This window comes from Triplophysa rosa, linkage group LG17, assembly GCF_024868665.1.
Source record: "Triplophysa rosa linkage group LG17, Trosa_1v2, whole genome shotgun sequence".
Taxonomy (NCBI): domain Eukaryota; kingdom Metazoa; phylum Chordata; class Actinopteri; order Cypriniformes; family Nemacheilidae; genus Triplophysa; species Triplophysa rosa.
Window position 1 is genome coordinate 8462587 of NC_079906.1, and position 26650 is coordinate 8489236.

General features: G+C 35.8%; 3 protein-coding genes across 5 annotated transcripts; 1 reads left to right on the forward strand and 2 right to left on the reverse strand.

The window, feature by feature from the left end:
* Window positions 1-2868: 2868 nt before the first annotated feature.
* On the forward strand, window positions 2869-15230 carry pyroxd1 (pyridine nucleotide-disulphide oxidoreductase domain 1). 3 transcript variants are annotated; one of them, XM_057357432.1, is made up of 12 exons: window positions 2869-3137; window positions 3243-3323; window positions 3470-3589; window positions 3671-3799; window positions 3941-4014; window positions 4276-4445; window positions 4926-5011; window positions 5173-5275; window positions 5367-5479; window positions 5633-5755; window positions 5950-6087; window positions 14644-15230. In XM_057357432.1, exons 1-12 carry the CDS (start codon window positions 3069-3071, stop codon window positions 14890-14892), a joined length of 1455 nt encoding a protein of 484 aa, XP_057213415.1. In that variant the 5' UTR covers window positions 2869-3068; the 3' UTR covers window positions 14893-15230. The 3 variants fall into 3 exon arrangements, with proteins under 3 accessions (XP_057213415.1, XP_057213416.1, XP_057213417.1); XM_057357433.1 differs by having other exon boundaries at window positions 4929-5011; XM_057357434.1 differs by lacking the exon at window positions 5950-6087.
* Window positions 15231-15361: 131 nt separating this feature from the next.
* Window positions 15362-18976, reverse strand: LOC130568312 (protein mono-ADP-ribosyltransferase PARP11). The gene is made up of 7 exons (XM_057357088.1): window positions 18884-18976; window positions 18677-18791; window positions 18475-18550; window positions 17413-17507; window positions 17209-17371; window positions 16481-16638; window positions 15362-16400 (listed from the first exon to the last, which is right to left on the reverse strand). Exons 1-7 carry the CDS (start codon window positions 18974-18976, stop codon window positions 16129-16131), a joined length of 972 nt encoding a protein of 323 aa, XP_057213071.1. The 3' UTR covers window positions 15362-16128.
* Window positions 18977-22546: 3570 nt separating this feature from the next.
* On the reverse strand, window positions 22547-26634 carry LOC130567900 (protein mono-ADP-ribosyltransferase PARP11-like). Its single transcript, XM_057356395.1, has 8 exons — window positions 26492-26634; window positions 26062-26215; window positions 25840-25960; window positions 25671-25746; window positions 25479-25551; window positions 25275-25402; window positions 24677-24828; window positions 22547-24434 (listed from the first exon to the last, which is right to left on the reverse strand). The coding sequence occupies exons 1-8, from the start codon at window positions 26509-26511 to the stop codon at window positions 24118-24120; spliced, it is 1041 nt and encodes a 346-aa protein (XP_057212378.1). The 5' UTR covers window positions 26512-26634; the 3' UTR covers window positions 22547-24117.
* Window positions 26635-26650: the final 16 nt, after the last annotated feature.

Sequence of the window (26650 nt, forward strand, 5' to 3'; positions counted from 1 at the left end):
AAACACCTCATTCATCATGAATGACTGTTATTTAGTCCACATTTTGTAACTGACTGTCAGAAGGAGAATATTCTGGTCATTTTTCTTCTGCTTTTCGTCACCAAACTCGGTGTCCATCAAGCAGCCACACGCTCTCACGTTCTGTGACTAGTCTAATGAATAGATTTTATAGAGCCAGAGATAGATGAAATGTGAAAATGTGGACGAGCCAGCTGCGATACAGACAAATCAATCAAACAGAGAAACACAGGCCAGTAGCATATGTCACATCAGGCCTAATGAAAGTTTGGGCTGTATATGTCCGAAAGGTAATTTACAAAACACACCCATCCATTTCCATTCTTGAGGTGGGCATCTGTAAAAAATGATGTATTTAAATGCCATGCATTTGTTCGAAACAGATTTTAGACAATATCATGGTATTTAAATGTTTTTTGTATATATGTACACTGTACGGTATGCGAGAAACATGTTAATACAGTAATAATTTAACTTTTGTGTATGATAAAGTACATCTGCATTACTACAATTTGATAATACTATTTGACACAAATTGTAAATTATAAATAAATAAAAAACATAATAAAGTAATAAACTGAGAAACCAATACTGAGAAAAATATAATTTACACATTCTGACAATGAATAAAGAAAAAATCATAAATATTATATCACAATGCAAAAATGTGTATGTACTGTATGTGCTATATGAGCAAATAAAACCTGGTATTGTGGGCTGAAAATGAAGCATCACATCTCCTTTCAGAATTAACATTGCCTAATTATTATGGCGTTGTACAAAATATGTGTTTATCCCACCCTGACTTCACTTCTATTCTGATCTAAGCGTATCAAACGGCACGGATGGCTCTTGTACTAATAAAAAAAATGATAACAGGATTGGATTTGGTCACGGATAATTTGGTTGTTGTTATATCTGTCATAATGACGTAGATGACCCCACTTAGTCCATGAGAGGTTAAAGGCTACAGACACTGTTTAATGCAGTTACTATGGCTGCATTGGCTGGCAAAGAGATCTATCAGATCCATTACTTTCATGGATACCACAAACAGAGAAAGATAGGCTTCAACTGTGACTCTTCATTTAATGCAGATAATTAACTTGTTCTCTTTAATTATTGTAATGAAAAGTTTGTTAATAGCTTGTCATATTTTTTCCAATGCAGCAGATGCTTCATGTCTCTGATCAGAGGTCAGATTTGGTTGCTCTTTTATGGCACGGGAGATTTACAGTAGCCAAAGCTCTCAATGGCGCTCTTAGTTATGTTTTATTTCACTTTCTCTCAGATGTTACAATTCTATCTGGGGGATTAACTAGATAGTAGTTTTTTTTAATTTTTGTAGGGAAATTAAACAGCAAAGTGTTATTTGTCTATTTTCTTATGAGTAAGTGTTTATACTGTAGTGAGTGAAATAGTTCAACAGTTAATCTTTATTGTTAATAATTATATTACAAACATAGTAAATATTCTTATAATAGACGCTGAACATTAAAAATTAAATTTAAATCAGCATCACTTGTGCACATAGAGAATACTGTAGGTTAAAAATAACTTGAAATATTTACTTCCATAAAAGCTCCTGTCCAACAAACTATTAATCCTAATGTCCAGGGGCAGCTGTTCTATGTGCAATCAAATAAGGGGGCTGACGTGCAACAATTGGGGCAATGTTTTAACACGTCTGAGGGGCATATCAACATTATCAACGTATCAACATTTAAAGGTCATATCACTGATGCGATAATTCAGATAACACTTCAATCTGTTGTCCTGATAAATTTCCAATCGTTCTGACACATTTGACACTCTTGGTTTATTTTCGGTCTGTGACTCACGAAAGCTACACTCCCATAGAATCAGGAAATTACATATATCATTTTATACATTTCAAAGGTAATCATCTTTAGTAGGATTTCCATTTGGTGTACACGTTTCCAATTTGAAGTACAGTGTAGGCAGATTTTAAACCTTTTAACCTAAATTCAATTTTTCACCTCTTAAGGTAAAAATAATCATGAAAAAATCGATTTAGTTACACTGACATGGTACTTTATATCTTTCAAGAAGCCTAAGTTTCACGACAGACTTTACAGACTAGAGAATGTGAAGCTGACATCACGCTCTATGTAGCATGTTGCAGTGGTGCCGCCATCTTGGGAGGATCTTACTCCACTGCTATTATTGTTTTGATATGTACCGTACCGTTACTTGTTTTGTTTGATATATTGAGAAATCGAAAGTGAAAGAACCATGGGCTTTTCCTGACGACTCTGCGTAATGCTATTGCAGTTTTTAACACAAGACCGACCTACCAGTTATATTTCCTAATCAAACAAGAAAAACGAAACACTGCATTGACACACTAGCAGCGATCCTCCCAAGATGGCGCAACATTCAACACGGCGTGACATACAGTAGCTTCACATTCTCTATTCAGGTAGCCTACTTTGTGTATACTGTATAATGCACTAGCTGCTATTGCTCTAGTTTTACAGATGTTTCTCTTTAAGTTTATTTTATACTCTTACTTAATCTCAATGTTTGTGTTTAACTTTAGAACAGCGACAATTTCAATGCTAATTATTTTATTTCGGAAACAATATGTTGTCTTTGTGATAGCACACCTTCTACTAACACAGTGTGTAAATGGGTCTATAGTTGACATTAGCTGCGCAAAATCTGAACACTTTACATAGCTTACCCCAAATACGATGACTATACGTTATTATATCTGCAAAACATTTTAATGTTTTGTATATTAACTGTATTAAAAGTACTGACGTTCTGAATCGCCGTATTTCGCAAGTTTGACCCTAGACGCTTTCCGTAGGTTTCTGATAAAGGTAAACACGGAAGTCTACGGTTCAATCTTAAAATAGTCGCAATAAGCTTCGTCAAGCGTTGTTTATCAGTGTTTTCTCTGGTCAGTTTGAATGTGTATGTCTAACACAGCAATCGTCTATAAAACGACGAACAGCGTTGTCGTTCAGGCTTAAATAAAGTTCGTAATAACACAAGAAGCTTAAACCATGTGCTAAAGTTTAATGGCTTCAGATAGAGACCCATTTGTGATCGTAGGTGGGGGGATCGCAGGAGTAACTTGTGCAGAACAGGTAGCAACACGCTCTTGACCCATCTAGTGACTGGTTTAACAACTAACCTAGTTATTAGTTAATCTAACTTATGCGTTTCGAGTCTCATCCTTTCCCATTTTCCAGCTCGCATCGCAGTTCCCATCTGAAGAGGTTTATCTTCTGACAGCCTCCCCATTAGTTAAGACGGTTACAAATTTCAAGCAGGTTTGTTTCAAATTCACATTCAGGTTTGACATTGAAATTAGATAATTTCAGGTTTGGTTATTATTTTGATTAAACACATAAAACAACTATTGTGTTGACTGATTTTACTTGACAATCTTCAAAGTGTTTTTACTGTCTATATGTAGGTTTCAAAGACCTTGGAGGAATTCAATGTAGAGGAACAGCCATCCAGTGTTTTAGAAGGAAAATATCCCAATCTGAAAGTCATACAGTCTACAGTCAAACTGCTGCAAGTTAAGCAACATGTATGTTCGTATAATGTATAAACACATTATTCTTAACACGTTTTCCTTACTAGGTTTTAACAAAACTGTCCATTCCCTCAGCTTGTGCAGACAGAGAATGGCCAGACGTTCCACTACAAAAAGTTGTGCCTCTGCAGCGGGGCCAGACCCAAGCTTCTTACCCAGGACAACCCACATGTTCTGGGCATACGAGACACAGACAGTGCTCAGGTACACTGGAATTATTTAATGGTCAATACATACATTCTCGTTTTTATTGTACATCCATGAGTCTGGTTGAAAATGTGTTTTTTACTTGTGTGTTAATGTCCAAAGACTGAAAGAAAAAATATGTGAATGTTATTTTTACAGGAGTTTCAAAAGCGCTTATCAAAGGCAAAAAGGATTGTTGTGGTTGGAAATGGAGGAATCGCTTTAGAATTGGTGTGAGTATCTTATAGAAAGCACTATGAATTAAAATACTTATAAATACTATACAAACCCATCTACTTGTAAAAAAATGTAGTCATATGAAGTTCAACTGGACAGTGGACACATGATCTTTGATGTTAACAACAGACTTTTAAACATTTATTTTGCTAACTCTCCATGTTGTTACATAATTTTATTATTGACATTTTGTGATGTTTGTTTCCCTGTTATAACAGTAACTACGGTTCTAGTGTATCTGCTATATATTTTTGCAGATATGAAATTGAAGGTTGTGAGGTGATTTGGGCTATAAAGGACAAAGCCATAGGAAACACATTCTTTGATGCAGGAGCTGCCCAATTTCTCATTCCCTCGCTGGAACCTGACAAAAAAGACAGATCGTTGCCCTGCAAAAGAGCACGTTACACTACTGACAAGACAGGAGGTATGAGTTCACCTTAGACATTGGTTTGGGATGCATTTCTCTCAATGAATCACAGCTTTTTACTATTAAAGACTTTACTGTACTGTACTTCGGTCAGCGCGAATAGCTCACATTAAACTTGTGCACACACAAAAAAAGGGTGCTGCTGCCCTCTTGTGACAGATCCTTTAATAATAAAAATAACCTTTACTTCACATATATATGAGATTTAATTAGACAATACGAACACACTGTTCTATTATTTATTACTGTTGGGCACAATCTAAAATAGAATTGCATACTGACATACTAAATATTGTTAGTTATTTATATACTTAATATTAACTGGATTATAGGAGTCCCCATGTATGATGGGTGCTTTTTAGATGGTTTTAGTTTACTGTCCACTCTAAATCATCCATAGAAAATGAAAAGTTATGCAGCAAAAAAACATGAGAGCAAACCTTTGTCCAGACGTTTGACTGGTAGTGTATTTTAAAGCAGGCCAGAGTGGGGTGTCAGGAGAGCTTGGCAGCGCCCTGGGCCCAGATTGGCATGAGGGAGTTGAACTGAGAGGAGCAGAGAAGGTTTGTATTCATGTTTCAATCTGTTTCACTGTACTACCGTTTTTTTTATTGCACCAATGCATGCAAACTGTTTATTAAACAGCTGTTTTAATTACATGAATCTGATTGGTCAATCATGGTATAATTCTGCACTGATCTCATTGTTTTTCTCTATTTCCCAGAGTTCCAGTCGCACCCATATGGAATATGAGTGTGAAGTTGAGAAAATCTACACACAGCAAGACTTCTTCATGTCTGATCTCAACAAAGAGAATTCTAAACTAGGTTATTAGATAACAATCACATTAAAGTTAAGCTGCAATGTTTTACAACTAAACTGTAAGCAAAACAATATAGGATCTGTCTGTTTCTGTAGGAATGTGGCCAGTTTACGTTCAGCTAACCAATGGGATGGCTTACGGCTGTGATTTCATTGTCAGTGCAACAGGGGTGGTGCCAAACACTGATCCTTTTCTCTGTGGCAACAATGTAACTATAAAAAAATAAATCATAATTACAAATCTGACATATTTTCTGTCGCTTAGAAATAAATGATCAACAAGCATACTATGTGTGCTATATGTGGCTAACTGTATTTTTAAGCTGTTTATATGGATTTTGCATTGTGTGTGTCCCATCTAGTTTGAGCTGGCAGCAGATCATGGACTTAAAGTAGATGATCACATGCGGACATCTGAACAGGACGTGTACGCAGCGGGTGAAGTGTGTACCATAGGCTGGGAGCCCAGTCCTCTTTGGCAACAGGTACAAAACTGCACCTCTGGTATTATAGTTTTGATCTGTGTGGGACATGTAGTCAGCTGTTTTATTAAATAAACACAAACTGTTAGTCTTAAAATGACCTAGTTCCTGTAGTTAAGGACGTAGCCAGAATTTGGGATGAACAATGGCTTTTAGTGGTAAAATCTAAAGTCTTTTATGTTTCTGTTTCGTGTAAGATGCGCTTGTGGACTCAGGCACGTCAGATGGGCTGGTACGCAGCACGTTGTATGGCAGCAGAAGTGCTAGAGGAGTCTATAGATTTGGACTTTTGCTTTGAGCTCTTCTCACACATCACCAAGTTCTTTAACTACAAGGTCATTCTCTCCATTTACATGTAATATTTAAAAACGTTTGCACTCTTTGTTCATCTGTCCCATTGATTTTTGTTTGATCTTAGATATTGCTGAAAGGTGCGTCATAAGATGATAGAAATCATAAATAATTACATTATTAATGACATTCATCTACTGTTCAATTATATCCATCAAAACACTTCAGATACAGAACCACAAAATCAACAATATATTTTCATTTTTTTTAACTTAAATAAAAAAATAAATTTTGCAAAAAAAAAACTACTGTGTATTGCATAAAATCACACAGGGGCCCTAAGAATAAATGGTAACACTTTACAAAAAGGTTGTGTTTGTTAACCTTAGTAAATGCATTAGCTAAAATTAAAACTGCAGTCCGGAAGTTTGGCCTCTTTGTTGCCACAAAAGTTATTTTCTTTACGTGGGTCAGAGCAGTGCCAGCACATCTGTACATCAACGTGACAGTAACAGATGACCGGATACAATGCAAAACGTTTAAACCATCACTAATATAGAATCAATTGTACCGTTGGTTATCGCTCCGCGCTTGATGACACAAAAACTCTAAATAACATGGAAAATACCGCGTACCTTACATCCTATAAGTAATATTTCTTAAACATGTCATCTGAACACATACCATATCTGCCGCTTTTTTCTGACTAAATGAAACAAAGAATTTACAAAATAAATCACAATAGTGACGTCTTACCTGTTAATGCAATCCTTTCAGATGTCGGAGCCAACTCTCAAAATCCCTGTCAAAATCAGCTTTTGCTTTGGGACGAAGCTGTCACTTTAGCTCTCCGGAGCGCAAGGTTACTTTGTTATAGATGTAATCAGCATCAGAACTTAATAAATTGAGATGTTCACATGACATTCCCCAGATGATAGCTTTTAAACACAGCCATCTAGATGATGATGATTCGAATCTACTTTTTTTTTTTTTATTAAGTCTTTTTATTGAACATTTCAACTTTTAACAAACCAAACCAACCAGCAAACAATGCCCATCTTTTACAATGCCAATGATAAAGAAAAGGAGAGAAATAAATAAATACATACATAAATAAAATATAAAACATTATGACATACCAAGACTCAAAATATTACTTAGGGAGACATCGATAAAATCCAGATATGGAGTCCAAACTTGAGGAAAACCTTCAGTAGACATGTGAGTAACACAAGTTAAGAATTCCAAAGGAATCATTTCCCTAATAATCTTGTGCCATCCTTTCAAAGAAGGGGGTTTGTCACTGATCCAAGTTAACAATATATTTTTTCTGGCAGCGAAGGCTAGGATAACAAATAAACGTCTGTTGAATTTGTTGCGCAAGTGTCTGACTGGGAGACCTAAGATCAAAGACGGGGGTCCAACTGTAGCTCAAGTCCAAACATACGGCTCATAAAAACAATAACTTTTGACCAATAAGCTCTAATTACAGAACAGTTCCATAATAGATGAGTGTAATCCCCCACCTCCACCTTACATTTCACGCATAGTGGTGAATTGCTCGAGTCAAACTTGCTTCGAAGAAGCGGTGTTATGTGCAATCTATGCACAATCCTGAGCTGAATAGCTTTGGCCCTGTTGCAAATAGAGATCTTATTTACCTGACTCCAGACCAGTTCCCATTCCTCCTCTGTGATGGTCAATTGAAGCTCCCCCTCCCATAGTCTTCTAAGCTCTTGGGTATTCACCACTTCATAAGAGCAAAGGGCAGTATAAAAATAAGAAATCTGCTTAGACGATGGAGGGTTCAGCAGAGTCTTCTCTATAAGTGACGTGGAGGAGTTAGAGATAAGAGTAGTACTTTTAAAAATATAATCCCTGATTTGAAGAAATCTAAAGAAATGAAATCTGGGCAGCTTGTATTTTGTAACCAAATCTTCAAAAGACATTAAAGAGCCTTCAACAAACAAATCACCCAGTCTATGTATCCCATACGAGTTCCATATTTTAAAACCAGAATCGGAGAGACTCGGCAAAAACTCTGGGTTATTATAAATGGGGGTTAAAGAAGAAGACAAGTCAGCCCTGTCCTCTATCTTACGTATAATAGACCAAGCCTTCCACGTATTACACACAATTCTGTTGTCACATAATGCCTTAATTACCTTGAAACTTCTAACAAATAATAAATTTTTTAGAGGGCAAGGTGACTGTGAGGCCTCTAAATCAAGCCAAATAGACTTAGGGTCCTCTTTAAACCATTCGGCTATGAATCTTAGCTGACAGGCCAATTGGTATTTTCTAACATTTGGAAGATCTAGGCCCCCTGAAGAACCAGAAAGCTGCAATTTAGCAAGTTTTAGTCTAGGCTTCCGCTTATTCCATATAAATGAACTAAGCCATCCGTTTAATTCCTTTATTCTTTTGTTCGGCAATAAGATTGGTATCATCTGTAGTGGATAAAGAAGCCTGGGCATTATATTCATCTTGACTACAGCTATCCTCCCAAGCCAGGAAAGAGGAAGGTCTGACCATCTAGTTAGATCGTTGCGAATTTTATCCAACAGTGGGGTAAAATTAACTTTAGACAATTGACAGATTGTGGGGGTAATATTAATTCCTAAATATGTAAATCCAGAATCCGAAACCTTAAATGCGAAGGAAGACGTATTAATTACACATGTGCTTGGGTGTCTTAAATGCAAAGCAACGGATTTGGAGAAGTTTATTTTGTACCCCGAGAATTTTCCAAATGAATTAATAATATCTACTAAACTGGGCACTGAAGATTCAAAATTTGAGAGAAAAAGCAGGATATCATCGGCATAAAGGGAAATTTTGTGCTCTTTGGCACCCGCCGAAACGCCAGCCACGGTCGCCCCCCCTAATTGCCTGAGCCAGCGGCTCTATCGCTAAAGCAAAAAGCAGCGGAGAAAGGGGACAACCCTGTCTAGTACCCCGAAACAGGGAGAAATTGTCCGACCTGTGACCGTTAGTGACAACGGCTGCAAGAGGTGCGGAGTAGAGTAAGCGAACCCACCGAATGAAGTTATCACCAAGGCCAAACCTTTCTAGACTATAAAATAAATAAGGCCACTCCACACGGTCGAAGGCCTTCTCCGCATCTAGAGATAAGATAAGGGTGTCGATCTTACATTTATGAGAAAGCTCAAGGACATTAAGGAAGCCGTCTAATATTGTTACTTGAACTTCTACCCTTAATGAAGCCTGTTTGGTCTTCATCAATTATAGATGGAAGTATTTTCTCCAGTCGTAGTGCGAGGATTTTGGAGAGCAACTTTAAATCTGCATTTAACAGAGAGATCGGTCTGTAGGACCCACAGTTTTCCGGATCTTTCCCTTTTTTTAAAATAAGAGAGATATTGGCCTCTCTGAGTGACTGAGGCAACTCATTTATCTTAAAAGAATGATCATACATAGCTAACAAAGGATCTATTAACAAGTGTTCAAATTCTTTATACACTTCACTCCCTAGACCATCAGGACCTGGAGATTTATTGGACTGTAACCTACGTAAAGACACTAGAGCTTCCTCCTTTGAAATGGGGGCGTTTAAGACCACTCTTTGTTCGTCAGATATACTAGGGAGCGTTAAGCCATCAAAAAAAAGTTCCATAGAAGTGTATTGTTGGGGAGAATATTCAGAATGATATAAATCAGAATAAAACTGCTTAAATGTAGAGTTTATAACCCCAGAATCAAATGATTGTTCTCCCAAAGAATCCCTAATAGAGGTAATGAATTGTGGACTAAATTTATTCTTCAATAGATAAGATAAATATTTATTAGGTTTATTGCCATGTTCATATAATCTTTGCTTTGAAAAAAATATTTTAGTGTTGGCCTGCTGCGATAATAGTGAGTCTAGAGAGGCGCGTATTACTCTCAGTTTCTCTAAATTAACAGAAGAAGGATCATTTACTTGGTCTTCGGTAGCCTTTTTGAGTTCTAGTTCTAAGTGTTCCTGCTTCTTTATTTGTTTCCGTTTTTTTGTAATAAAATAAAATATAACTAATCCTCTGATGTAGGCTTTACAAGTCTCCCACAACAGTGATGAGTCATCGATCGACTCCGAATTAATTGACCAAAAAATCTTAAATTCAGAATTAAGATATAAAAGAAACTTGTTATCTTTAAGCAATAATGTATTGAATCTCCAATGCTTAGTAGATTTTGAAGGTCTTCCTACTAACATGTCTAGTGTTACCATAGCATGATCGGAAACAACAGTGTTGCTTATAGTACAATTGGAGACATATTGCAGAATTGCCCTAGGAACAAAAAAATAATCGATCCTAGAATACGAATTATGAGGAGGGGAGTAAAATGTAAATTCTGTTCGGAGTGGATTAAGAGTGAGCCAGACGTCAATGTAACCTAACTCTTCACACAGAGCAGATACTGTTTTAGAATGCTTAGAGGGAGGGCAATTCTTAGAAGGGAGTTTATCCAATGTAGGATTCAACACAAAATTAAAATCCCCCCCTATAATCACTGTACCAGATGCAATATCGAGCAGCTCTGAAAAGGCCTTAGTGAAAAGCTCAGGAGAAAAGTTTGGCGGAAAATATATATTTAAAAGGGTTATCTCCACCCCAAACAATAACCCCTTAACAATAACATAACAGCCTCGCTTATCCTTAACACTATTCAAAATCTTAAAATGTACATTTCTATTCACAAGGATAGCCACCCCCCTACTGCTCGTTGTAAAGGAAGAAAAATAAATATGACCAATCCACCTATGTCTAAGATTAGAGTGTTCATTGTCATTCAGATGGGTCTCCTGCAACAGGGCCAAATCAACCCGCTCTTTGCTTAACCAATCAAAAACCTTCCGGATTTTAAGTTTACCATGCAAACCCCTTACATTCCATGTAGCAACTCTTAAATTACTATTAACCATCTATTCTATACATGATAAATTTTAATGTAATGAGGGTATGGAAAGGCGAATAAAGATAGATTAAAGCTTTTCGTACAAACACTGAAATTTCACATGTCGTAAAGAAACACAGATATGTAACAATAAAAAATACAGGCATTTCTGGGCAATAGAACATATGGTGGAACTCAGGAACCAAACGTAACAAAATCATAATATAATAATAACAACCATAATAAAAATAAAACTTAGAAAAGAAAAGGAGGCGTTTTCCTTTCACATAGAAGGAATTCACATCCCACAAAGACATCTCTTCCGGTCAAAAAGACCAAAACAGAACACTTTCAAAAACAACTCACCCAAGAAGCAAGCAAGCGTGCCCACATCGTCCGCTCCGCTCAGCAATAAGTTTGAAAAATAAGTACAGAACGCAAATCAGATGAAAGGGAGAAAGAAACACGTTCAATCCCTCACTCCAGCGTTAATCAAGGCATCGTAATGCTTAGTTTGAATAGCACCGCTATTCAAGATTCAATCACGGGGTTAACCGGAGGGGAACTGTCCATTGCAGCAGGTCGTACATACTGCTCCTTCTCATTAATAAATTCTGAGACAGCTGTCGGTGTGTCGAAAACCTTGGTGGTATTTCCAATCGTTACTCGCAGCTTAGCTGGGTATAACATTGCATAACGGGCTCCGATCTCCTGCAAGCGATGTTTAGCCGAATCAAATTCCCTGCGCTTCCGAAGCACAGTGGCGGAGAAATCTTGGTAAAAAGAAATCTTGCTGTTCTCAAACCGCAGATTTCCATCCATGGACAACTTTCTGCTTGCATCGAGAATCCTCTTTTTATCTCCGAAGTTATGCATGCGCACCACCATCGGTCTGGGTCTCTCCTTTACACCTGGTCTGGGAGCTATAGTGCGATGAGCCCTTTCAATCTTGATGTAGCCTCCTTTAGTCTGCAAATGAAGAAACTCCGGGATCCATTTTTGGAGAAATAACACCGTGTTAGAGCCCTCTGCCCCTTCTGGTAAACCGAGAATGCGAATATTTTTGCGCCGTCCTCTGTTCTCTAAATCATCTACGTGATCAGTGAGCGAAGCAACTTGACTTTCAAGGGTTAGGACACGGGCCTGCGTACTCTCAGCTAACTCCTCCGCTGCTGCGATTCTTTGTTCGGCCTCATCCAGCCGAGACTTGCAATTCTCCAGTTGTTGAGAGTGAATATGTACGACCTCAGCTAGAGGGTCGAGTTTGGCGTCTATTGTTTTCGAAATCATCTCCGTCATGTGTTGAAACGCCTTCGCCATGGCCGGACTTAACTCGAGATCGTCGCTAACTTCATCCTCAGAATGTTCCGGTGAATCATCCGGCGCGGTCGGGTTAGGATCCTTCTTTTTTTTCTTTGCAGTACGAGGCATTTTCGAAAAAGATTGTGGCCAAAAAGATTCCAAAGACATAATACTAAAGTCGCATAATCAAAGCCGGGAGGTTGCGTCCTCAATTAATGAAAAATCTTAAGTATTTAGCTGATTGGAGCGGGAGCTAATGAAAACCGCTGCTACTCCCTGTCCGCCATCTTGCGCCCCCTCTAATCTACTTTTATAAGAATAAACAAAACCCTGTCACCCGCAGAAGTGCCGCTGCAACGCCATCCACACACGGGATAAACTAGATGGTTCCTCTCCTTTGTGTTTACGGATGTGATGTAATGATACAAAGAGGAACTCCCCCAAATTCAAATTTCCTGCATGGGGCGACCCAACAGCGCAGATTATAAATCATTATTATAACGTTGTGAATAAAGGCAAGATAAGACAATTGTTTTTAATACTGATCTGTCTATGTATTTACTCAATAATTGATTTCTAATTATTTTTACCCCAAAATTATCGCGGATTGTAGCTTTAACTAATAATGAACAATATAGTTTTTCAGCATGTAATAATCCTGTTAATGTTAGTTAATGTCAGTACAATTGTTCATGTTAGTTTATGATGTATTAAGTAAGGGATAATGTACAGGCAGCCGCTTATCACAGAAATAAGCCCTGACGGTGTGATCTTCCGCGAGGTAAAGCAGTTTAGTTTCGGTTTTAAAGTAAGATACGACGTTCAAACGTCACGAACAGGCAAATTGGTTTAATCACTTGTAAATATAATGTCATATATGTTATTAAAATACATATTTATAATACATTTTTGTGTAATATTAAACTGCCCCTCTAAAAATGATTTGCAGCATCTGGGTTACAGGTTATTTGTTTTGAGCGGTTGTTATTTGAAAATAACCGCTCAAAACTAATAAATAACAAAACTAATTATTTGAAAATAACAACCCTTGGAATGCGCGACTGGCCAATCAGAATCAAGCATTCAAATGAGCCGTGTAATAACTAATGTTAACAGTTGCAACGTTTGATTGTAATTGTTAAAAAAAAAAGAACTATGATTAATAAATTCTGTAATAGTATTGTTTATTGTTAGGTCATGTTAACTCATGCATTTACTCAATGTTAACAAATACAACCTTATAAAGTGTGTCAGAAAATTCCATAGTTATTTGTACTAAGAAGGTTTTCTGTATTTTCTAGGTGGGAGTAAGTTCATCTTTAGAATTATTGCACTCTTTATTTAAATGAACAAAAATACATATAATAAAATTAAATGAACTACATATGTGACCCTGGACAACAAAATCAGTCTTATGGGTCAATTTTTCGAAATTGAGATTTTTACATAATCTGAAAGATGAATAAATAAGATTTATATAGATGTATGAGTTGTTAAAATAGGACAATATCTGGCTGAGATACAACCGTTTAAAACTCAGGAATCTGAGAGTGCAAAAAATCTAAATATTGAGAAAATTGTTGTTGTTAATCAGGGGCACTGTGGCAGACCATCCACTCATAAATATAAAGTTTTTATACATTTAAGGTAGGAAATTTACCAAATATCTTCATGGAACATGATCTTTACTTAATATCCCAATGATTTTTGGCATAAAAGAAAAATCGTTAATTTTGACCCATACAATGTTGTTTTGTCTTTTACTAAAAATGTTCCCGTGCTACTTAAGACTGGTTTTGTGATCCAGGGTCACATATGGTCACAACGTACTAATCATTTAACTGTATAATTTCAAATATTTATCTTTTTTTATTTTTTTTCTTATTTATAATGTACAATCTGGATATCTGGTAACTGATGTATTATCTAAATCTGGAAGTAGTCCATGTGCAGAGTGGATATAGGCCCGGTTTCACAGACAAGGTTTAAGGCTAGTCCCAGACTAAAATGAATGTGTGACCTGTCTTAACTCAATATAACTTGCCAGGAAATATCTTAAAATATATCCGTGCCATTGTTTTCTCTCGAGATGCACATCAGTAATGTATTCTTCTAAGGTATTTTTATAAAAGCGACATAAATATCTTAATTCAATTTAGGCATAGTCCTGGTTTAAGCTAAACGTGTCTGTGAAACCGGGCCATAGTGTTTACTGGTAATTCATAATGACAAATGGAATGTATTATGAAAACATACAGATTACGTATTTCTTTACATTTCATTTCATTCTTTCATAGTTCCTTACAATTCTACATTCTGCTTGGTAACTCAGATGAACTCCTAATCTCAAAATACTTAATTTGCAGACACTTTGTGCCATATATTTTTTTTTGTTTTAGGTGGTTTTGCTGGGAAAGTTTAATGCACAGGGATTGGGTCAGGATCATGAGCTTCTTGTGCGCTGTACTAAAGGTCGGGAGTATGTGAAGGTGGTTCTGTCTGGGGGCCGAATGCTTGGGGCCGTCCTAATCGGAGATTCTGATCTTGAAGAAACCTTTGAGAATCTCATTCTCAACCAAATGGACTTGTCCCGATATGGTGAAGAGCTGCTTAACCCTAATATTGACATTGAAGACTACTTCGACTGAATATTTGTGGCTAGCCAGTCCTATTACCTTAAAATCATAAATATCTTTATTTAAACACCCCCAAATGTACAAAACAAACTGAAATTATTATATTCTATTTTTTATTGGAATTTATTAATTGATATGTTTGATTTGATCCTTAATTTGGATGTGTTGTTTTCTCACATCATGAGTCAAATCATTCTTTTGGTATCATTACTGAAGCAATGAACTCATTATCAATAAGACATCTTATGGTTTTGGGTTTGACCTCCAACGCTCATAATTTCTCACTTGCTGTTTAACTTCATTATTCTGTGATTTGGCTGGTCATGTAAATAAAAGGTGTTCATAATAACTTTAAAGCAGGTGATAATTATTTGCATCTGTTATTATCACAGTGGAGTTACGTTAAGGATCATTTGAATGCTTGGCTAAATAGCCACCATGTGTATTTAATTTAGATTTCATCTGGGAGAGTGTGGCTGAGTCCTGAATAGTGCCAGAAAAGCTAATCCAGAGTGCAGGTGCTGCATAAGAAAAAGCTCTACCACCTTTGGTGCATTATGTGGTTAGCAAAACAAAGCTAAATACTTATTGCTGGCAAAGAGACAGGAGGTAGCTTTTTTTAACAGTTTTCATTGGATGGGATTCTTCAGTAGACTGCAGCTTTAGGAAACATTTCAAGTACATTAAAAGACCAAGTATAAAAAAAGACTGAAAGGACAAGAAATATATATTTTATTTATGAGAATCATGAGTCAAGTCATTAACTTTGTTTATATAATCTGAAGCAATCTTTCACCTGGCTTTTAAAGACCTTCAAAGTTGTCTCTCCTAGTTCAGACAATTCTTTACAAACCACTGCTTCCCTTAGGCTTCTCATTGCATATGAGTAAATATAAAAGGTTCAATTCAAATGCTTTAACATTAACTGATTATGTCCTTCATTTGAAATACAAAAAGCTCTAACACCCTATTTACACCTCGATGCAGTTGCAAAGCAACACAACAAATGACAATAGAACACACTGGATTCGGCGCAACGCAATATGACAAGTGCCTTGTTCTTAATGGGTTTGTCGTGTCAAGTTGCTTCGCTCACGTCTGGTGTAGACAGGGTGTAAGTGTTTCCAATATTTGTTAACCAAAAAAAAAGTTGTGTTGCTCGCATCTATAGACAGGGTGTGAGTGTGTGCAATATTTGTTAACCAAAAACACTGTAGTGACAAATGACCCCCTTATTTCAATATAAGCTCATTGAAAGTTGTAGGTACAGCGATACTGCAGCACATACTCAGGATAGATCTGATTCGAATCAAAGATAGCAAAAGTCTTTGGAAAAATAGGATCGTCTACACAGCTATCATATATGCATTCATCCTGGTCATCGTTAGGGGTACAATAATCCTCGTGTCCTTGTGTGTAATTCCCAACAATAACACGAGCAAGCACTATTATTTTAGTGCCCCAGTTGGTCTTTTTACTGTAATTGAAAGCATAGGAAGCATATTTTGCAAAGTAGGTTCCTGCCAAGAATAAAACAGTTATTTAATACATTATGTGTTTATGTTTAAAAACAACCAAGGATATCGTAATCACAACGCACCTTTGCCATATAGATGTAACCCTCTTTTACTGTCTGATAGTCTACAGTTAAAATTAAATGTGGAAATAGAGTGGAGGTTTTCTGCCCTTGTGCCATGAAACAGATTTTGCTCTTCAATTGCTGACTGCCCTTTGATCCTCATCAACTGGATTTTTTTCCTATGAATTCACAAAACAGCCATATTTGTATATTAAAGGATATAGTGTGTACAAATGGCAATCCGTTAATATGGTTCTCAAATATATCTCCTTTTGTTTTCACAGAAGAAATCGTCATACAGGTTTTGAATGACATGCAAGTAAAAATTATGTCAGAATTTTTATTTTGGGGTAAACTATCCTTTTAAGGACTCCAGGGTCGCATATGTTGTAGCAACCTAACTTTTATTTATTTATTTTTGGCATAATTAAAATTTAAGCCAAAGATTTTGGGAACTGGTAGCAGATGGAGGGAAGGAGTTAGCAGATGCTCTGCCCAAGGGTTGTGGCTAGAACTGGTGGTCCGTGCGGTGAAATGAGTTGACATGATTGGCTACAGGTTTATGATGTTATAAACAGACCTAATTTGCACTTTCTTTGGTAAATTTCGGTTTTATGGTGAAAGTACTCAGCAATGGTTTTACAACTAACCATGTGTAAAGTTATAATTTTAAAGCATTAAAAATGCCACACAAACATATAAACAACGTAATATATTCGATTTCAGTCAAAGGTAGCTATTCTTATTACCTACAAAACAATTCCCAAAGGTCCTTGTTCTGTATTCTGAAGATTGAATCAATTGGTTCATCCAGTAAGCCAATATTCCTGACAAAACACTCAATCGCCTGATATTCACTGGTATGTCTTCTCAAAGGGAATGCCTGATTAAGAGAGGTCAATGTTTTATTTTATAAGAGAGGTTTTCACCACCAATACAGATTTGACAAAAATGTAATTTTGTTAAGATAAGTACCTGATAAGGTTGCTTGGGATCAAGATTTTCCCAGTGTGCCGGTGGAGGTGGGGAAAGATCAACACATTTGCATCTGTTTGTATGACAGGTTGGTTTTTAATTTCAATGAAAATTAAATGGAACAAATGCACCAGTGTATCTGACTGTATGACACACTATGCAATCAAAACATTTGGATACTCAACTCAACTCAACTTTATTTATATAGCGCTTTTACAATTTTCATTGTTACAAAGCAGCTGTACATGAGACATATTGACTATAAGCAAAATAATTAAAGTTGTACCTGCAGAAACAAGAAAAGGTTGAAAACACAGAAGACAGACATACCCACATACAAAACACTCCACACACACAATATGCACACGTACTAACACACATAGACATAGAGACACACACACGGATGCGCACGCACACACACACAACACACACACACACACGTACGTACACAGACAAGTACGCACACACACACACACGCTCAGTGAGAGCACACATTTAGGATAAAGGAGAGAGAAGCACAGGTCAAATATAACAGACTATAAATTCCTATATGCAATATTGATTAAGTAAAACTTTAAAATTCTAAAGCAGCCCCCCGGTCAGGCAGATAGTGCAAAAACAGTATGCAAACGGTGGCGAGGAACCCAAAACTCTAATCGAGAAAAAAAACCTCAGGAGAACCCAGGCCCAACCAGGGGATTCCAGTTCCCCTCTGGCAAAAGCTGCTGCCTCTGCACAAGCTCCAGAGAGCTTGCACAACAAGGCTAAATAAAATAAATAAACTTAATAATAAAATAAATACCTTAAATGTGTTAAATTCTGAGGCTTTTACTATGGATGTTGAAAACCAAAGTGTCTGAATAATTGTCTTTATTTTGAGCACAATATTTATTCTTTTATATCCATAGCTTTGTATTTTATTTTATTTTATGGATTTTTCTTTTTTTGCGGCAAATGCAGAAATATGCATTCATTGAATGTCTAGTGTCCACATACTGTACGTATTGGGAATACTGTTTGAAGAATTTGTAAAATCTCACCTGAACCCATTCTCGGTCAGAAAAGTGCGCTTAATCTGCCTTGTTTGCCCAGTATTTAAGTTGACCTGAATGCTTGCTAAAATTGAAAACATTTTAATGCATAAAAACTGATAATAAAAAAATCTGATACTGACATTCATCCAATTTCATGACGGTCATTGTTATAGAACTTTGAATACAAATTGTTACTAAATCTGTTTACCTGCCAAATTAATCTGGAAATGTCCTGCTGCAGTGGTCATGTTTATAACCCCATATGGATTTCTAATGTAATATGTCTCTAGTTGAGCACTGGACATAAAACTAAATGGCTCATCCTAATATGAAATAAAATATATAAATAATAAAGGGAAAGCAATAAAATGAAAGACATGAATGACAACAATGAAATAATACACACAATAATTACCTCAACTCTCTGCCAGACACCACACTCTGCCTTGTAAAACCAGCTACACGGTGTATCAGATGTGTCCATAAATTCCACACCATCATCAAACATCCTCAACTGTCTTTAAATCTAAAATTTAACTAAATCTATGTTTTTAAGCTTTAATCACAAGCAACAGTGGGTGCTGATTACAAAGAAGAAAAAGTTGCTGTGTGTACTGAATTTCTACACAGGCAAATACATTCATGCAGGCTGGACAGAATCGGTCTCTGCACTGACTACATTTGGCTACACAATATCACCACGCAACACAATTTTGCATGTAAGTCAGATACACTTTTCGGTCTATATTTAAACACTCACTTATGATACTTTTACAGTGCAGTGTAGAGCGCAGTGACTTTACAGTATAAACCGCTGCAAGTCTTAAGATTTACTTAATTTAAGAGTTTTTTAAATTTACTATCAATATTGTTTATACAGTGTAACTATTATTTGTTATTAACTTTTTTGAAGCAACATGGCCTTTCTTACAGGACAGAGAACAAAGTAAATGTGTCATTTAAACAAAATTGAAGAATGAATCAGTATGATGTCATTTTGACCAAAATCTGGCCGAGACGATGCCAAAATCAGTATGTGAAATGAGTAATGTCCTTAAACATAGACCTATGCATTTACTGCTAAATTGTACATCAATGCTGCTGCCATATTGGACAGGGCAAGACTGACCTGTAAATACTTGGTTCCTGTTGTTAAAACATTTAATTACACAGCTGATCTTTCTCTCCATTGAGAGAAGCCGCTCTGAGGTGACCCAACTGGTCAGAGATCAGGAAAAGGCTGAAGTGAGTTGAGCTGAAGAACTCGACTGGAGCAGATTTCTGATCTGAAAGGGAGAAGCGTTGAACTGGAGACACTTTCACGGTCAGATGATCACGTCCATTTCCTCCAACAGGATAGGGTCTTTTGCAGGATCTGACTATTACAGGGCGCTTTTTCTAAATGTTCTGATGTTTTAATCGACGAACATCAAATCTAAACCTTTTTTTCTTGTGATCTAACTGAACAGAGAGACTCGTCTATTTTCATCTTATGTACTGTATTTATTTACTCAGTTCGCAGTAAAAATGTCTTTCTTTTTTATTTTATATTTGTGCTATTTGTGTCCCATCAGAGTTTCCAGGACCTTTCAGTCATTCCTGAATCTATAGATGTTCCCAGCATCTCTGTCAGTTCTCTCCTCTCTTTTGATGTTGTGGTAAAATCTGTCTCTCTGCTAAAAGGAAAACTTGAGGAATTTTTCGAACGGTAGAAAGAGAAGTTCACACGAGAAGGTGAAGTACTGAGATGTGTTGTAGAGATTTGCATTAATATAAGAAAATGTGATTTTGCATTAATATAAGAAAATTTTCTAAGACTTACAAAGTATGTTGGTTTTTATAGTGAGATGCATCCAGATCATTCTCACACCTGAGAAAAGTTCATTCGTGGAGGTGAAAAAAGAAAGAAAAGGTCACTTGTGAAGGTGAAGTACTAGATACTGTATGTGTTGTAGAGATTTGCATTATAATAAGAAAATCTGATTAATATTCTCAGATTTACAGAGTATATTCGTTTTTATAGTGAGAAGCATCCAGATCATTCCCGCCCCAGAGCCAGGGATGAATTTTTAAATTTTTTACATATTCTTCTATTTTAGGTGTTAATCTAAAGCTATTTGTTAAAAATGGTGTAACAAATGTACAGTAACGTATAAATACATAGGTGACAATTATGGTGTAAAATAAGGGTTGGGAAATCAGTCCTGGAAGGCCACTGTCCTGCAGAGTTTAGTTCCAACCCTAAAGAAACACCTGAAAAATCTAAATTTCCTGTGAATTTCTGTCCAATAATCAATGAATAACATGTATTATATCACATGACCCCTTTAATTGGCCATCCATATATGTAATCCCCAAAAGAACTTAAATATTCACTGTACATGCAGGCTAAAAAAAAACATTAAAACACATTAAAGACTTTTTCATCTTTTGCAAATTAAAACACTTGTTTACAACATTACAAAAGTTTAACAAAACCCAAATTTGGAACAAGGTTCATACAAGCTGATTCTGTTTGAACCACCTGCACAACGCTTCTTCTTTCTAACGATTTAGTCTGGGTTTGCTTTTTTCTATTGATACTGTAAGAGTAAAGTAAGCGAATATGTTGACCACACAAAACCAGTACTGTACGTTAAATATTCATTTCTCTCCACATGGTAAAAATTTGTGGAGACAAAAAGAACAAATAATGGGGAAATACAAAGCTTAAGCACCTTCGCCTAGCTGGATCTGGATCTGGCTGGATCTTTTTCATGGCTTTAGAAGATTGGAGGAAAGACACGTTGTCCCAGATGAGAATGTATCTCATCTGATCTGCATCCGCTTGGTCTTCTGCTGAAACAATGTTGTTTACTGCTCAAAGAGAGAGTAACAGCATGGTAAGTGTTTGTTTAACAAACATGCTTTTATTCTTTTAAGCCCATCATCCCCATCTAGTGGTCATTAAGTGGCACAAAAGGCAGGTGTAAATAGTAGTGTGTTGGGTAGGAGTAGGCAGTTATTTCTGAACCCTTCAATCAAATGTGATATGTTACAAAAAAAATCCTATTTAGTCTTAAAATATCTTAATATAAGTTAGCTATGATGTGAGGAAATAATTCCAAAGGATGTCAAAAATTGGCACAGCTGGTCCTGCTTTAATAAATGTAAACAGTTCACAAAATGCACGCTTAACAGTATATGCTGGAAAGTTGAGTTTATGCCATGTTATTTTATATTTGATTATTTATTCAATTTCTTTATGAAAACTGTTTATAACAATTTCATATACCATTAAAACATAAAAATGATAATTTAACTACTCTAATAGCAATAGACTAAGTTATACCACCATAACCATTCACAGAATAGCAAAGGCAAAATTAACTGTAACAAAAAACCTAAACCTTAAAAGTTAAGTTTAACAAAAAATAATGCAACACATTATGCATCACACAGTTTATAGTTTGAAAGTATTTTCTTGTTATATCCAACAAGTAGCCCTATATGGATGATTTTATCTCTTCAGGTAGCCCTCGCTTACAAAAAGGTTGGAGACCCCTGCACTAGTGTCATTGTTGGATCTATCATACCCCTCATTTACAACCTTACACCACATGATTTCTGTTCCTCTGTCATATTTTCAGACCTTATTTTGTTATATGTGTTTATGTGGGAGATGAGCAATTTTTTACCAAATTAAGGAATTTCACTTTTCATAATGTAACAGAGGTGTGAAGAGCTTTTTTACTTGCTGAGAAATTATGATTTAAAACAACAGTATTCGATTTGCATGACTTAAAAAGTTCATTCAAAGGGAAAAGTATAAGTAAAGTGAATAGCAATAAGGAAATCTTGGGAGAACGTTATCATAAAAGCTACCCACACAAATATTTCAAATTATGACTGAGGCTGAACTATAAAGTTTACTCAGTGTTGCGTTTCTGTGATAATTGCGTTATAAATTCCAATACAAATCTATAAAAACAAATTATATTTTATAATGTTAATTAGATGTAATATGAAGTAAATATGCATATGATTTCAAAAACTTTTTTTGTTTTAAAGAATTTTACTGTTGAATCTCATTCTGCATACACTATAACCTACAACAGGCCTTTGCATACATAAATGATGTATTAAAAATAAAATGTACATGAAATCAAGGATTATTTAATGTAATCTCATTGGGAAGATTGATATAATTGAGACCATTTGGAGAATTTTATCAAAACAATACCTCTTTAATGTGCTGTACTTGACACAAAAGTTTCACACTCAAAAAGGTGTATTTGGGTAGTTGACAGGCTAATATGGAAATTTGTGCTATGGTGTGACAGCAAGAAAAAAAACTCAAATAAAGATAAATCTTTCTTATGGTCTTTTATATGATAAATATAAATATTAATCATATAATCTAAAATAAAGATAAATCTTTCTTATGCACTTTTACTGTATATCATGAATATAAATATTAATATAAACAATGTAAAATGAAACGTTTGTTTTCAAAATTCTGCTATGTCACACTACAGGACACGTGTACGATTTATTTGCAGTCTGCTTCAGTGCCAGTTGTGAGTTTGTGCTAATCTAACTGAACATTCAATATACAATAACAGCATGAGGATGAAATAACAGCCAGTGACACAAACATATACAGTAATCTAAGTAAATTCAATAAATAAATACAGTTGACAGCAAGGTTTTATAAGGAAAAGGAATTGGGCATTTTGGCAAGGAAAATATTTTATCAATGATAAAAATTATATCCTGTCAAAGTCTGACATTATGCTTGGTGTTATTACCGTTTGCTGGTAAATTTGGCTGTTCTGCTTGTATTATTGTACACTGAATTTCATGGCATTTGCCTGTATTATATGCAAATTGCACATGGTTGAAGTGTCTGGTAAATAATTTAAGTAAATGGTCTTTTAAGTTGATCCTTTCAATATATGCACTTTTAGTTTACATTTATTGCATGTTTTTTGACAACTGGCCATAAACACAACTTTCTTTTGTTGGACATACGTATCCTGGAGCTTATATACATATCATGAGGTAGATTATGAAAAACCATAACAACAACAAAAAAGTTACATATTGCAGATGAAAGAACATTGCTTGGGTTCCCGGTATCCATGTAATCACTCAGGGTCAATGTCTACCAACAGGTTTTTCCATAGTACCATAGTATTTCACACAGCACTTGAGTTTCCCCAAGGCAGGACTCTGTAAAGAAAATGAATGGCAAGGCATCTTTCATGCAGTTAATCCTTCAAAGTTACTGTCCAACTCTGCCTAATTCCCTGAATATTAAGATTTACAAACGAAAAAAAAGAACAATATTGAAATGAATAAACTGTCTTTAAAAAGTATTTTATCAGTGTTTCATAAACTAATTCATATTAACAAATAAGTTGCTGTGTTAACATCTGCCTTAATAACAATAAATGGGATGCAAAAACTGACCATCAAAGCAAGAAGAAATGGTGCCTATTGATTTTTTGTCCACATTTACAAATTTACATTAAATACATGTCATCTAGGCCCCCAAAGGCACTTTCAAAGAATCTGTAACTTTTCCAACGCTGCTGTGAGAAAATTAGTGTCCAAGTTTATTAGAATGGAAAAAAGTCAGTCAGGTTTCTTTGGTAATTGTTATCTTCAGTAAAATTCAATAAGGTACTCTGGATATATCTGGTTGCTGTCAAATATGACAAAGATCTTGGGGTTCATCATGTCATCCACACAGCTGTCAAAGAAGTTGGCAATGCTCGTGTCCTTAGAAGGCGGTCTGCAGTACAGAGGGTGACCCACTGTATATTCCCCAACTAGAACCCTTGCCAGCAACATACACCTGTATGGTGGCTCATTCTGGAAGATGGGGGGTGCTAGACCATGTCTCTGTAGGATAAAGTTATGCTTGCTAGTCGAATGGCAAAACTTGCTGGAATACTTCGCGTCACGAGCAAAATAGCTTCCTGTGGGCACATATATGTAATGGATGCAAATTAAAATATGTTCGCTCAATGACACTAATGGCAAAATTAAACATCTTTGTTTTTAATCAAAATTAATAGGCTATTATTTCAAACATCTATTGTTTAGTGTAAACACACGTTTAATCTTATATGTTACATATGTTAACATGTTTTAGAACTAGTTCGTGTACATCTCTACATACAGTACTTTTACAGTAGCAGAATAACATTGTGACCCTTACCTTTGCCATAGACATCACCATTGCTTCCAGTGAGACGCCAATCAAAGTTGTATGTACATATGGCCTGTACATTGCTGTGGCCTGTTCCGTGAAAAAGCATCTTTTCTTCAATGTCTACGACACGCTTGACTTTTCTCAGCTGGGCCTTCTTCCTATAATACATTGAATAAAAGCATTTGTTTAACAAGTAAATGTCAAAGTGAATTACAAATGAGAAATACAAATATAGAGTAAATTATTACCTAACCATAATAAAGGAAATAACAAAAAAAAAAACAAGTTGATTCTGACTGGTGAATTGCAGTAATATTTGTGTATTATGTCCACTAAAATGACTGACCACTGGGTCTAGCAACCGATTTGTTTTCTTACTAGCTCTGCTAGTTGTAGTGACTTGTTTAACTTAGCATATTCTTTCTTTTACTTTTAAATCATTATTCATATCTATTCATTTATTCTGCCATACAACCATGTAACAAACGGTATATTGTACAGTTTGTCATTATCACGAAATGCATTTATTACAAGATAATAATCAGCCGACTGTACGGTATACTATAAAATTAATATCCAACTGCTTTTTGAAAGAATTACAAACCTGCAGAAAAACTCCCACAGGTCCAGGTTCTGTATTCTCTGAATGGATCTGATGGGCTGACTCATGGTTCTCTCATATAACCGGGCCACTTCTTTATACTCAAATGTGTCTCTGTTTAAAGCAATCAGCTGGATAGAAACAGTTATAGTCAAAAAGTGCCAAAGTCTTTTGAAATAATGACATTAACTTGATACTTTTTAATACCTGATAGGGCTCAGCTGTATTAACCCTTTCCCAGTGACTGGGAACAGGGAGGGCAAAGTTATCACAGATGAATCTGTGAAACAACATTACAATGGTCACAAATGTATTCATGTAATAATACTGTAAAATATGATTCATATTGACAATAACAGTTAATACTAAATTATAATAAAAGCTTTATATTGTGTTTACCTAAAATCAGTAGCTGAATTTAAGGCTCGTTTGATGGGCCTCTCTTTTCCAGTTGTCACATTTACTTGTTTCATAGCTAGAAATAGGAAAATGTTATGAAAGCCCCACAGTCATTCACTTAAAACAAATCTAGACTCATTATAAATACTTCATTTGTTTGATAACTTACTGGAAAAGTCTAATTTATAGGTATATTTAGCAGTGTAGAAGTCCATTGAACCAGTCTGACTTTTCAAGTAGTTTTGCTCAATTTGCTCAGTGGTGACAGAACAACCTGGGCTGGGAACTTCCTATAGCAAACATGAAAACAGGAAAACAATGAGGAAAAGATGCAGAAGGCCAACTGATGAAGTGCTATTATACTAGTCTAATCATCAGACTAAAGTCATACTTCAAACATATGCCAAACGCCACATTCAGCAAGGTAAAACCAGTTCCATTTGGCCTCATGTGTGTCCATCTCCTCGTCACATGACTCATCATTAGGGGGCCTCTGGCAGACCCCTGGGCTCTCCAGATGTTTGTCAGTAGCCACACAGTGCATCCTCAAATCAAATACACAAATATGTCAATCAGGTCACACTGTAGCTGTCCACCAATATGCATTTATTGATAAGAAGCCTCAATAAGGAACTAACCCACTGATTTGAGTTTAGCGTTTAGAAAATCATAACGGAATGATCTAACATAGTTTTTAGAATGAACGTTAACGTTAACTGTAATATGTTTTGTTTAAAGCTATAATGAATAATGCATAACGTTACCTTTCAAAATATTTGATTCCCTTTGACGTTACTTGTTCAAAGAATGTAAGTCCTTACCGGTATAAACCAAGCTGCATTTTACTATAAACATGAAATCATGGTTTCATTTAATAATCTTTTGTTTCGATTCTTCGGAATCTCCGATTCTCCGGTTGTTGTTATCGTTCGCTTCACTTCCGCCTTTTTCAGACATGACGTCATGGGTCCGTCACTCTT

Excerpts from the sequence above, each read along its gene's own strand:
- LOC130567900 (XM_057356395.1), bottom strand. The coding sequence starts at position 26,511 with ATGCAGCTTGGTTTATACCG. Across the intron at positions 25,747-25,839 it reads CTATAAATTAGACTTTTCCA|CTATGAAACAAGTAAATGTG; the intron begins GTAAGTTATCAA and ends TCCTATTTCTAG. Across the intron at positions 25,403-25,478 it reads ATACAGCTGAGCCCTATCAG|CTGATTGCTTTAAACAGAGA; the intron begins GTATTAAAAAGT and ends GTTTCTATCCAG.
- pyroxd1 (XM_057357432.1), top strand. The coding sequence starts at position 3,069 with ATGGCTTCAGATAGAGACCCATTTGTGATCGTAGGTGGGGGGATCGCA. Across the intron at positions 4,446-4,925 it reads CACTACTGACAAGACAGGAG|CAGGCCAGAGTGGGGTGTCA; the intron begins GTATGAGTTCAC and ends TGTATTTTAAAG. Across the intron at positions 5,480-5,632 it reads CTTTTCTCTGTGGCAACAAT|TTTGAGCTGGCAGCAGATCA; the intron begins GTAACTATAAAA and ends TGTCCCATCTAG.
- LOC130568312 (XM_057357088.1), bottom strand. The coding sequence starts at position 18,976 with ATGTTTGATGATGGTGTGGAATTTATGGACACATCTGATACACCGTGT. Across the intron at positions 18,792-18,883 it reads GTGTCTGGCAGAGAGTTGAG|GATGAGCCATTTAGTTTTAT; the intron begins GTAATTATTGTG and ends ATTTCATATTAG. Across the intron at positions 17,372-17,412 it reads ACTTATCTTAACAAAATTAC|AAAATAAAACATTGACCTCT; the intron begins ATTTTTGTCAAA and ends AACCTCTCTTAT.